The sequence below is a fragment of the Ahaetulla prasina genome, chromosome 5, assembly GCF_028640845.1.
Source record: "Ahaetulla prasina isolate Xishuangbanna chromosome 5, ASM2864084v1, whole genome shotgun sequence".
Taxonomy (NCBI): Eukaryota; Metazoa; Chordata; class Lepidosauria; order Squamata; family Colubridae; genus Ahaetulla; species Ahaetulla prasina.
The window spans coordinates 130,801,002-130,813,237 of NC_080543.1; the positions used below are offsets into that span (position 1 = coordinate 130,801,002).

The following is a 12,236-nucleotide window of genomic DNA, read 5'->3' on the forward strand; positions in this document are numbered from 1 at the left end:
TTCTAAGGGATTAAAAAGTCTTTCTCAAAACGAAAGAACCAATAAATGGCTGCTAATACATTTACTTGCCAGTCTTGCTTGGAGTTAACAAGTTTTCAGGACCGAAATTGCATTTCACCCTCTGAATATAGTTTGCTTAGTTTCTGTACAGACTGCTTGTCCAGAGAGATCTGTAGAGATTCTCAGTCATCCAGGTCATGGTTGTCCCAAAGGTGCTTTTTCAAGAGGCAACTGGACTGTCTTGTTTTTTCTTTTGAAGATATTTCGCTTCTCATCCAAGAAGCTTCTTCAGCTCTGACAGGATAGTGGGGGATGGAAGGATTTATACTCCTTGCAGACAGCTGGTCATTTACACCCTTTTAGAGCAGGGGTCTCCAACCTTGGCAACTTTAAGACTTGTGGACTTCAACTCCCAGAGTTCCTCAGCCAGCTTTGCTGTCTGGGAGTTGAAGTCCAGATGTCTTAAAGTTGCCAAGGTTGGAGACCCCTGTTTTAGAGGGTCTTTGAAGCCCTTGGAGGTTTGTCTGTCCTCAGGGTCACCTGAGTAGTACTGGTTCCTGTAGTCTGCATTTCCCCCCCCCCTCTTTGAGATGTTTTTGAAGTTCATAATCCCTTGCACTAATCATTTTAAGGTGCATTGGGTATTACAGGAACTGAAAGGCAGAATATAAATCTAATCCATGGTAGATTACATTGTTCCAATGTGTCCTTTCTATTATCAACTTTATTCTCACTGGCTCATGGTGGACTCTGCCATCCATTCTTCCCAGGACCTAGGTCCAGAGGTGACCTTCAGCCGGTTCGGACCGGTTCGCCCAAACCGATTGCAGAAATCGTGGGTGGGCCTGTCCACCTGCCCCGGCTCTATGCCATCCTATTTAGGCATGTTTTTGAGGCCGGGTGCATGCGCGGAAGGCACACATGCCAGCAAAGCACATGCGCAGAAGGCCAGGCGTGTGTGTGGATAGGGCACGTGCGCTTACATTTGCAAACTGGTAGGGATAGTAAGTGACTACCACTCCTGCCCAGGACCAAGATTGTTGGGAGCAATATGCTGACTCGGTAAACTCCTTAGAGAGGTCTGAAAAGCCAGTCTACGTGCTATTGGGGTTTTGTAAAAAAAAAGAAGGATTTGTGCAAAAGCCACCGTGGCTTAGCTTCTTTGCTATGACTTTTATCCAAGATTATTAAAAGACAAGGAGGGCTACATTTTGAATTCTGCCGTTGAGGCAAATCGTAAAGAATTCAGAGATGGCATTTATCTCCCCAAGGAGTTATATAAGTTGCTAGTTTTGGTTACTTTTTTTTTTTTTTTGTTCCAGGTGAAAGCCTTTTACTTGCTTAAGATCACAAACTGTATTTCTTTGTGCCGCGGTTTGTATTTGTTCCGATGTTTATTATTTTGTTACATATTTTTATAACCAACTAGTCAGTGAAAAATCATTCTAGAAGAAGGAAGAAGTTTCCAAAATACTCTTTTTCTTAATCTTCTGACATCAGTTCCTTATTTCTTCTGAAGTTAGATCTATTCCTTCCTTCCTTCCTCCCTCCTTCTTTCTTTCTTTCCCTCCCTCCTTCCTTCCTTCCCCCCTCTCTCCCTCTTTCTTTCTTTCTTTCTTTCTTTCTTTCTTTCTTTCTTTCTTTCTTTCTTTCTTTCTTTCTTTCTTTCTCTCTCCCTCCCTCCCTCCCTCCCTCCCTCCCTCCCTCCCTCCCTTCCAACAGCCAATTTTTCTTCTTTTGTACAAGGAAATGGGTTATTTGCAAAAAGAACAGACTCAAAGGGAAAATAAAGTGCTTAAAATGTCAGTCAACCCTACCCTGGTTGAAAGAACCACTCTTCACCCTGCACAATAACACATCTTCCTCCCTAGGGAGCTACTCTTCAACATCAAACACTTCTCTGTCTCTCTCTCTCTCTCTCTATGCCTTTTCAGCTGTCCAAAGAAGGTTCTCTGACAACTGTTGCAGTGGTGGGTTTCAAATTGTTTTACTACCGGTTCTGTGGGCGTGGCTTGCTTGGTGGGCGTGGCAGGGGAAGGATACTGTAAAATCTCCATTGACTCCCCACTCCAGGGGAAGGTTAAAAAAAAAAAGGATTTGTGCAAAAGCCACCATGGCTTAGCTTCTTTGTTACAACTTTTATCCAAGACCCTTGGATAACTTTCCCATGTAAAAGGAGTGCTATATTTTGAATTCTGCCGTTGAGGCAGATGGTGAAGAATTCAGAGACGGCATTTATCTCCCCAAGGAGTTAGTTATATAAGTTGCTGTTTTTGGTTATTTTATTTTTTTTTGGTTCCAGGTGAAACTGTTGCCTTTTACTTGCTTAAGATCACAAACTGTATTTCTTTGTGCCACGGTTTGCACTTGTTCCAATGTTTATTACTTTGTTACATATTTTTTGTTGTTCCGGTGTTGTTGTTTTTAATTGTCAGTTCGTCTGAGCTTTCACTGAAAAGCAGCCCCATCAAGCAGGAACGTAAAAAAAAACAACAACGTAAAAGGCTGTGTTTTATATTTATTTTTAATGCAATCAGTAAAGGATTACTGCCTTGCAACAGACAGGTTTAATGTGGCAAAGTAGTATCTATGGTTTTAATAATCTCTGCTAGATAAGTGCATTCGAAAAAAATTGAAAGAAGTAGAAGAGGGTGTGGGAAGTCATATACACCCTCCTAGAAGAATGAAATATTTTGAGTGGTGTTTTTAAAAGGCAGGATAAAATACTAATACTAATATTAACAACAACAACAACAACAACAGAGTTGGAAGGGACCTTGGAGGTCTTCTAGTCCAACCCCCTGCCCAGGCAGGAAACCCTACACCGTTTCAGACAAATGGTTATCCAACATTTTCTTAATGTACTTCCCCTAAAAGAGAAATTAAAAAATCTTAAGGGACACAGTAACTGGCAGCCCCTGGCCCCAAGTAGATACTGATCTGGGGAATTAGAAATGCAGATTTGTTAATCCATTACTCCCTGCAGCAAAGTCTGAACAAAAGCAGATTAGCCCTCACCCAAGATCCAACACAGGGCAAAGCCATTAAGCCTTAATAGGAATTATTGCATCACCCTCCAAACATCAACCAAACTTAGCTCAGACAAAGGCCTGGGATTTGTACTTTGCCTATAGAGCCAGCTATGACACCTACATGGCCCCATGGGAATCTGATAACAGCCAATAGAATACATGTTCTTGCACAGGAATAGGAAGCTCAAGTGCAAAGCCCAAGAGAAGGTATAAAAACCCCTCACTCTCAACTGCATGTGGTCAGCTGCACAAATACCCATGTGGTTCTGCTTCATTAAACCAACTTTCCAATCAACCTCCATGTTTCCAGTGTCTTTCTCCCATCTTGGAACTGAACCAGATGGTGTTCTGACCTAGGCTTCCCAAGAGCATGAAGCAGACTCCTTGTCCCAACAAAAGCCCCTTTTTATTACGTTACTGTGAATTCCTCTCATTTACATCCAGCAAAGTCTTTCAAGGGAGAATTTACAGTCATAGGCCTTATCTGGCTTGGAGAGCTGCAGGCCGATATCTTCAAAACTTGGAAAGGAGACTCAGAGAGTCACAAACCAATTAAGCGAACTAATTGTCTCCTGTAAACTCCCATCCCCTTTTGCTCCTCTTTATTCCCTATGGGAATGGCCATTCACTGTCTTTACAGCTTTACTCCTGAGTCGACCCTTGTTCCGTTCTCCTGGCAGCTCTGTGCATGCGCACACTGGGCTCCAGCTGTTCTTCTGCCCCACAGATGTCCGACTCCGAAGGCAGCTGACAACTGTCAGACGGCCCTGGCCTCCTCTCTGCCTCTGATGCAGAACCCTTATCAGAGCCTTCCCCAGACTCCAGGACTGGCCCATGTTCCTCCCCAACCTCCTCTGAGTCTGCCACCAGCTCCGCTGGTTGCTGGCAGGCCACAACAGATGGATATTTCCTCCAACAAGGGTTTGGGCACTTCTGTTTAGCTTATCTCTCCTCACGGGGACATTTCTAGAAGATAATATGATCCTCAGTTCTTTATATCGTCTTGTGTGAACGGAGCAAGTAACATATTCAGGAGAAGCTGTCACATTTGATAAGCTTAAGATAAAGGACAAACAGATTTGTTGAGCTATTACTTAACAAGGTGCAACCCCCCCACCCCCAAAGTTATTATATGAAAAGAGAAGGTCAGTTGGAAACTGTACGTTTTCATTTGTATCATATGCCTGCTAGGAAACAAGATATTTGATTCATGCAACGTTTATAACTCTACTGTTATGGCTCGAAGCATCCCAGCAGCTTACTTAGCATATGGTGCTAAACCATCCTTTAAATCAAAACCATATTCCAGTTTAATTGAGTATGAACTGACTACTGACTTTTGAATATATATATATATATGTGTGTGTGTGTGTGTGTATGCAAAGATATAGTTGTATATATTTACATTCCACCTAAATTTGAAATATGTAGTAGCAGTCATCACTTTTGTTTGAAAACATTTCTTCGTTTCACTTTATACTTTTAATCGCCTTAACAGATCGTTTGTTTCATTTACAGCCCTTGCACCTCAAGATTTTGACAGATGATGTGGTAAGCAATCTTGTTTTCCTTGTTACGTCGTAAATTTAAGGAGAATTTGTTTGGGAAAATAATCTGTTATGTGTTTTGCTTCTGAGCCGTCTGTTGAGATATAAAGCCAAACTCTCCTAGCAATTCCAACTGTGTTCATCCAACATATTAAGATGTTGTGTGATTGTCCTGATTTTGTGTGTTGTGGAAACACAATCACCACCTTATCCTTTCTTTACTGCGATAAATGATGGCTTGCGTTTATATCCTACCAACGCAAAGTTCCTTGTGTCAGCGTTCCAGAAAACCCCAACTCCAATTAAAAACTCTGAAGCAAGCATATTCTCAAAGTTCCATTTATTAGAGTAGGTATACTGGCACATCTGGAAAACCCCAAATCTGAGAGTTCCGGGTTTTGCCTCAATAAATCAAAACCTCCCAAACCATCCCCTGCAACCTCTGTGGCTCAGACTGGTAAGACAGTCTGTTATTAACAGCAGCTGCTTGCAATTACTGCAGGTTCTAGTCCCACCAGGCCCAAGGTTGACTAAGCCTTCCATCCTTTATAAGGTAGGTAAAATGAGGACCCAGATTGTTGGGGGCAATAAGTTGACTTTGTATATAATATACAAATGGATAAAAACTATTGCTTGACATAGTGTAAGCCGCCCTGAATCTTCGGAGAAGGGCGGGATATAAATGCAAAAAAACAAAAACAAAAAAACCCCATCAGTCCATCACATGCTCCAATCATTATCCTTCCCATCTCGAGACATCACTCCAACCACTCCTTCTCCAGATGCAGGATTGTCCTGACCTTGACCGAAAGAAAGAATGCTATTTTGCCTAACTACATTCCCTCTACTAAATGCCCCCTCCTACTTTCCCACACATGAGAAGGTGGCACCATGGAAGCTTCCGGGGCTAATATGGCTTCCAAAGCTGACACCTTGGGCCTAGATATGGAATTATGATCTAAACGTAACATCTACTTCCTTATGCCCTAATGCAACCCCACTCATTTTCTCATCCCTTCTCAGTGCAGGTCAGTTCCCTTCCCACTAAAAGGCTGCGTTAACATCACTGGAAGTAGCTCTTTTGCAGTGTGCAAGGGACATGTTTGGTCAGTTATTCGTTTTTTAATTGGTGTTAGATTAGTGTTAGAATTTGGGAATGGTGTTGTGATCAAGCCCCAAGTAGTGATCACTAAACACAATGCAGTCCTCAACAAACTTATTTTATTAAAACAGCTGAGAATTAATTCATTCTCAGCTTCGTCCAAAACAATTCTTAATAACCAGTCTGTTGGCCTTATCACCAATCTTTGATGTCTTTGGCAAAACCCCCACAAAGTTCAAGAGACGCTGACAAGAAGCACGGAAATCAACATTGCTTTTCTACAAAAAACCCAACGGCTCATTGCTGCTCTTTTAAGCCTTATGGGAGTGGCCAATCATCTTCCGGCCTTACTCCCGAGTCATCCTTTTTGCTTTAGCTGCTCTTGCCTTCTGGCAGCTCTTCTCATGCGTGCATTAGGAACAGGCTCCTCCTTTTCCTTTGCCTCTCTGCTGTCCGCCTCTGGAGGCTTTGGAGTCCGTGCATCGCTCCCAGATGGCCCTGGCCCCATCTCTGCCTCTGATGCAGATCCCTTGTCTGGGCCTTCCCCTGACTCCAGGACTGGCCCATGGTCCTCCCCAGCCTCCTCACTATCTGACTTTGCTGCCAGGTCCACAGGCTGCTGGTGGACCACAACAGTTGTGGACATTTGAAAAATATCCTGATTAGAAGATAGAAATGTATGAGTCAATAGCAACTTTGCTAAGTGTCTTGTTGCTCAACAGCTGAGTTCTCATGCCAACAACAGTTATCAGCTAGGATGCCAGAGATGTTGGCCATGGGCTGATAATTCTTCAACATTTTTATGACTTGGTTGATGATATTGTAGTGGTCCAGTATGTGGTAATGGAAAGGAGGAAGAGCTGCAGACTAGGCAACGGTCAGACAGTAGCAAAGTCCAGAAAAACAATGGGTGCGTGTGTGGGTGTGTGTTTGTCTCAAACATCTCAGAAGGGGTAATCCCTGATTTCTTGAACTAAGGGGTACTTTCATGCTCGCAAGGTCCTGTTAATATAATCTCACAATAGAGTTGAAGATAGTACTTCCAGGAGGCCCTGGGTGGTCTCTGAGTTTGACTATTTTCTTGCAGATGTTTCATTACCCAAACCATTAATAAAATCATTAGTGGTAATCTGATGATGAAGTTACCTAGTTTGGGTAATGAAACATCTACAAGGAAACAATCAAGCTCAGAGACCACCCCAGGAACCCTCATTTCAACCCTGAGCTACAAATATTCTCCTCTATTGCTAGTACTTCTGGCCTTGCAAAGTTAACAGATAAGGAAATGCTTAGTAGCAATAGCACCTAGACCAGTGGTTCTCAACCTTTATAGTGCTGCGACCCCTTTAATACAATTCCCCACGATGTGGCAACCCGAACCGCAGAAGGGGAAAAAAGCGGCAAACTGTTTTTTTGAATTTATCACGCCTGAAGCCGTATTGGCTAGCGATCTGAACTGCTTGCGATTGCCTTGAGGACGGAGGCATTAAAGCGGACACTCCTCCCCTATTAAGTTTATCGCGCCTGAAGCCAGATTAGGCTAGTGATTGGGAGCGATTGCAGCTGGCTTGAGAGGGAGACATCAGAGCAAAGATTTCTCTTTTTTAATTCATCGAAGCCGAATTCGGCTAGCGATTTGAAGAGCCTGCAGCTGGCTTGTGGAGTCAACCATTGGAGCGCGATTCTTCGACTCGCAAGTACACTTCCCATATTTCCGATGGTCTTAGGTGACCCCTGGCAAATGGTCATTCGACTCCCAACGGGGTCGCGACCCACAGGTTGAGAACCGCTGACCTAGACTCACATACCGCTTCACAGTGCTTTTACAGCCCTCTCTAAGCGGTTTACAGAGTCAGCCTCTTGCCCTCAACAATCTGGGTCTTCATTTTACCCACCTCGGAAGGATGGAAGGCTGAGTCATCCTTGAGCCGTTGAGGATCAAACTGCTGGCAGTCGGCAGAGTTAGCCCGTGATACTGCATCCTAATCCCTGCGCCATCACGGCTCCTGGTAAATTTGCAGATGACAAAACGTCACCTTGATAGATTAAAAGAGTTGGTTGAAAGTAATCAAAAATGTAGGTCCAGGAAGGCTTGGTGACAGTGACACATGAAGAGACTTCCTGTGGATCGGCAATTAATCACAGATTGTACAAAGGTCAGCGCTGTGTGACTTGATTGTCTAGAAAGCAAAAAGCAATTGTAGGCTGCATCCACAGAAGCATAATTTCAAAAAACCTCGGAAATTTGTCAAGTGCCACTTCAGTTAGAACTGGAACGCGACACTGCAGTTTGTCCGTTTTCGGATTAAGTTCAAGGAAGATGATCACGAAACTATTACGAAGGAATGAGAAAACGGTTTAATTTTTTGACAAAAGATGAGGCGCTTTTGGGCGTGCTGACCAATTTTTCCAAGTACCTAAAAAGTTGCGATACAGAAGGAGTCTCAATCTCTTCCCTACCGTCTTAGCAAGAAGAACAAAAAGTAATTACGTTAAGTTATAGCAAAGCAGGTCCTGAAAGCAGAATGTAACTTAGCAGTTACGCGTTTGGTAGTTAGACCTGATTATGAAAAGGGGAGCTCCTGTTTTGCAGGATGTGTCATTTTCATTGCAAGTACCGTATTAAATTGGATTCATGCCCCGAGATGGGAGTTAGAGTTGGTGTGCCTAAATGGCCACTTCTGCGTCCAGAGGAAATGCAGTTTGCAAAATAGTGTTTATTCAATGATAAAGGAAAGAAATATTTGATGCTCAAGAGTTACTTACGCTTTAATATAAAATTGCAAAACTATTACAATTTTAGGATGGAAAAAAAAATCTAGGAGCTTTTTTTTTTTTTTTTAGGATGTAGAAAACAAGTTTTCTTGCAACTGTCTTTATTAACAGCTAATTTGCAGAAATAGCAATTCAATCCAGGTTTTTCTTTAATTAGAATTGATATCTTGGACTTACCACCTAATTTGGATAAAGTTTATGCCAACCGTTTCACAATATTTTCCCCATTCTTTTAAAGACTGAATCCTCACTGTATATGTACATATGTATCTGTCTGTCTGTCTGTCTATCTATCCATCTATCCACCCATCCATCCATCCATCCTTAAATTGTCAACATTAGATACAAAATATAAGGGAGTCTGAAGTAAATGTGAAACATGGTATCACATGGTATCGCATAGTATCACATGGTATTAGAATTGGTATCTTAGTTCCATACCACACCTACCTACCTACATAGAATAGAATAGAATAGAATAGAATAGAATAGAATAGAATAGAATTTTTTTATTGGCCAAATGTCATTGGACACACAAGGAATTTGTCTTGGTTGAACATGCTCTCAGTATACATAAAAGAAAAAATATGTTCATCAAGAATTCTAAGGTACAACACTTAATGATAGTCATAGGATACAAATAAGCAATCAGGAAACAATATCAATATAAATCATAAGGATACAAGCAACAAAGTTACAGTCATATGGTTTTAAGTGAAGGAGGTGGGTGATGGGAACGATGAGAAGATTAATAGTAGTGCAGATTTAGTAAATAGCTTGACAGTGTTGAGGGAATTATTTGTTTAGCAGAGTGATGGCCTTTGGGAAAAAACTGTTCTTGTATCTAGTTGTTCTGGTTTGCAGTGCTCTATAGTGTCATTTTAAGGGTAGAAGTTGAAACTATGTCCAGGATGTGAGAGGTCTGTAGATATTTTCACAGCCTTCTTTTTGACTTGTGCAGTAGACAGGTCCTCAATGGAAGGCAGGTTGGTAGCCATTGTTTTTTCTGCAGTTCTATCTGAAGTCTGTGTCTTTCTTGTTGGGTTGCAGAACCAAACCAGACAGTTATAGAGGTGCAAATGACAGACTCAATAATTCCTTTGTAGAACTGTATACCAGTATCTCCCTCCCTCTCCCCCCCTCTCTCTCTCATATCTCAATCATGTATCATATCTATCTACTATGCTTAAATTGTCAACATTAGACACAAAATATAAGGGAGTCTGAAATAAATGAGAAGCATGGCAAGGAGTGATGTGAAATTGTGCAACAATTGTATGTTGGCAAAGTCCCAAAGTTGACACCACCTAATGGAAGAGGGGTTTTTTTGGGGGGAGGGGGTCTTTAACCAAAAGAGAAAAAGAGGATAGCTGCACAATGGATATGGTTTCCCAGTGTGGAAATTTTCTTCAAGCCATGCTAGGAATCTTAAGTATCCTGCAACTGACTGATTTCTTCTTCTTGGATATCTTAGTAGCTGATTTTTGTCTCTTTGCATTACTTCCCTTCCCATTCTCATTTATACTTTCAACAACTCTAATTTGTAGATAATTGGTTTCTCGTCTGGGCGGGTGGGAATAAGTGCTGTCTGGCTTATTGTATAATGAAGCTTTTTGGCTTGCTTTTAAACCTTCTGGGTAATCAATTGTGTTTCTTTACACCAAATCTTTTCTTGGAGAAATGAGGGGTCTGTGTTTATTTTTTTTTTGGATCTATCTGTGTACCTGCTGAGATGTGCTTTTATTCTTGGTTTCTTTTTCTTTTTTTTTGTTCAGTTTGATAAATTTTCCAGCATACGGATTCCGGGCAGCAAAAAGGACAAACCGGCTCTCCCGCCTCTGAAACAATCACACTGCTCCTCGAGCGAATGCACTACCCCTGCAGAGATGGATGACTTCAGGCCTACGCATTTGTCAGACCAAGAGATCCTTGCACTGTTTGAAAAAATGATGGTAAGCATGGCAGAGCGGCTTCTGAACGAGATGCGTAATTCCTAACTGCCTGTTCTGTTTCCCTCCCCCAATACTCCCAACAAAGAGTCAGTCAAAGGCCTTCTTTTCTAGTTTATTTACATAGATAAATGTTCTGGCCACGTCTACCCATGCGCCTGCCAAGTCTCTGGAGATAACTAGGAAATTATAGATAAGGCCGGAGTTACTTACTAAGATATTCTTCCCTCCATTGAAACAGTTTGCCCGTGCAAATTCACTGCTTTGTCCAAGACAAAAAAGCCAGGAAGTTCCGCCTCCTGCTTTTATAGCCTCTATAGGTGTCACTGTGTGACTCATCATTCTTTATAAGGTAGGTAAAATGAGGACCCAGATTGTTGGGGGGGCAATAAGTTGACTTTGTAAAAAAAATATACAAATAGAATGAGACTATTGCCTTATACACTGTAAGCCCTTTGGGTGGGCGCCAGGGAGGGAGAGGGCCCAGGAGAAGCAGGCCTTGCCAGGTCTTCTTCCTCACTTTCTGAATTATCCGAGTCCAGGAGTCCGAGTCCAGGAACCTGGGTCACAACACTGCCCTGCGGAAAAAAAAATTCCCTGTGAAAAAGTTGCACTGATAAAAATGGTCTGCTCATCACCTCGTTAAAGCAGACTTCCCCTTTTCAACTGAATCCGGTTAGACATACTTTTTAGCGTCTTCTTTTAAGGACCCCATAAGCCGTTGCGGGGTGGAATCTGGGCAACTGAATGGAGCCGAGTGTTTACTGGCCGGATGCCCTTCTTGTCGCCAGTGCGGAGTTTTAATTCAGCAGATATAATCTCATTGTGCCCAGAGGGAGAAACATCTGCCTCTACCTAGGATCGAACTCACAGCCTCCTGATTGTGAGGCAAGAGCTCCAACTCTAGGCCACCGTACCACGGTTAGACATACTTTTTATAATCATAGTTAATAGAATGGCTGGTTATAATTCATGTAAACGTCCAGGTAATTTGTCAACCCCACCAACTGAGTATACTCAACCTTAGTGAGTCAAAAATCAAACTACTGTATTTTTCGGAGTATAAGATGCACCTTAGTTTTTTGGGAGGAAAATAAGAAAAAAGCTGATTGGCAGGTGGATGGCTTCCCTGAATACCCCCAATCAGCTGTTCCCAGAGGTGAATTTTAGCAACAGGGTACTTGGTTGTGAGCTCTGTGCCTTGCTTTTCTTGGCTTTTTTTTTCTGCCTCTGAAACTCTGTTTCAGAAAAAAACTTTTTTCTGCCTCTGAAAGCCTCCAAAACAGAGCTTCAGAAAAAAAGCCTCTGAAGCTCTGTTTGGGGGCTTCTTTTCTGAAGCTCCGTTTGGGGCTTTTTTCTGAAGCTCAGTTTCTGATGCTTTTTTCAGCCTCTGAAACCTCCGTTTGAAAAGCTGGGAGGGGCTGCATTCGGAGTATAAGACGCACCCAGATTTTCACCCTCTTTTTTGCGGGAAAAATGTGTGTCTTATACTCCGAAAAATACGATATATCTTACATTGTATGAACCTAGCAATATTTAGGAAGCAATCAAGCAAAAGTTTCAAAATTGCTTGCTTTTAAAAAATAAAGGTGAACCTTTCCCTGTCCAGTCATGTCTGATTCTAGGGCATGGTGCTCATCTCCGTTTTTTGGCCAAGGAAGCCAATATTGTCCGAGGACATTTCTGTGGTTGTGTGGCCAGCGTGGTTATACGCCAAAGGCTCACGAAATGCTGTTATCTTCCCACCAAAGTGATGCCTATTTATCTACTTGCATTTACATGCTTTTGAACTGCTAGGTGGGCAGGAGCTGGAGCAAGGAATGGGAGCTCA

General features: G+C 42.3%; 1 protein-coding gene across 1 annotated transcript in view; it reads left to right on the forward strand.

Annotated features, from left to right (window-relative positions):
- DIAPH3 (diaphanous related formin 3) overlaps positions 1–12,236 on the forward strand; it is a 156,987-nt gene that overhangs the window by 4,621 nt on the left and 140,130 nt on the right. Inside the window, exons 2-3 of the mRNA XM_058184947.1 lie at positions 4,551–4,583; positions 10,232–10,408. Of these exons, the coding sequence (XP_058040930.1) occupies positions 4,551–4,583; positions 10,232–10,408 (210 nt within the window). The remainder of the gene's footprint in view (positions 1–4,550; positions 4,584–10,231; positions 10,409–12,236) is intronic.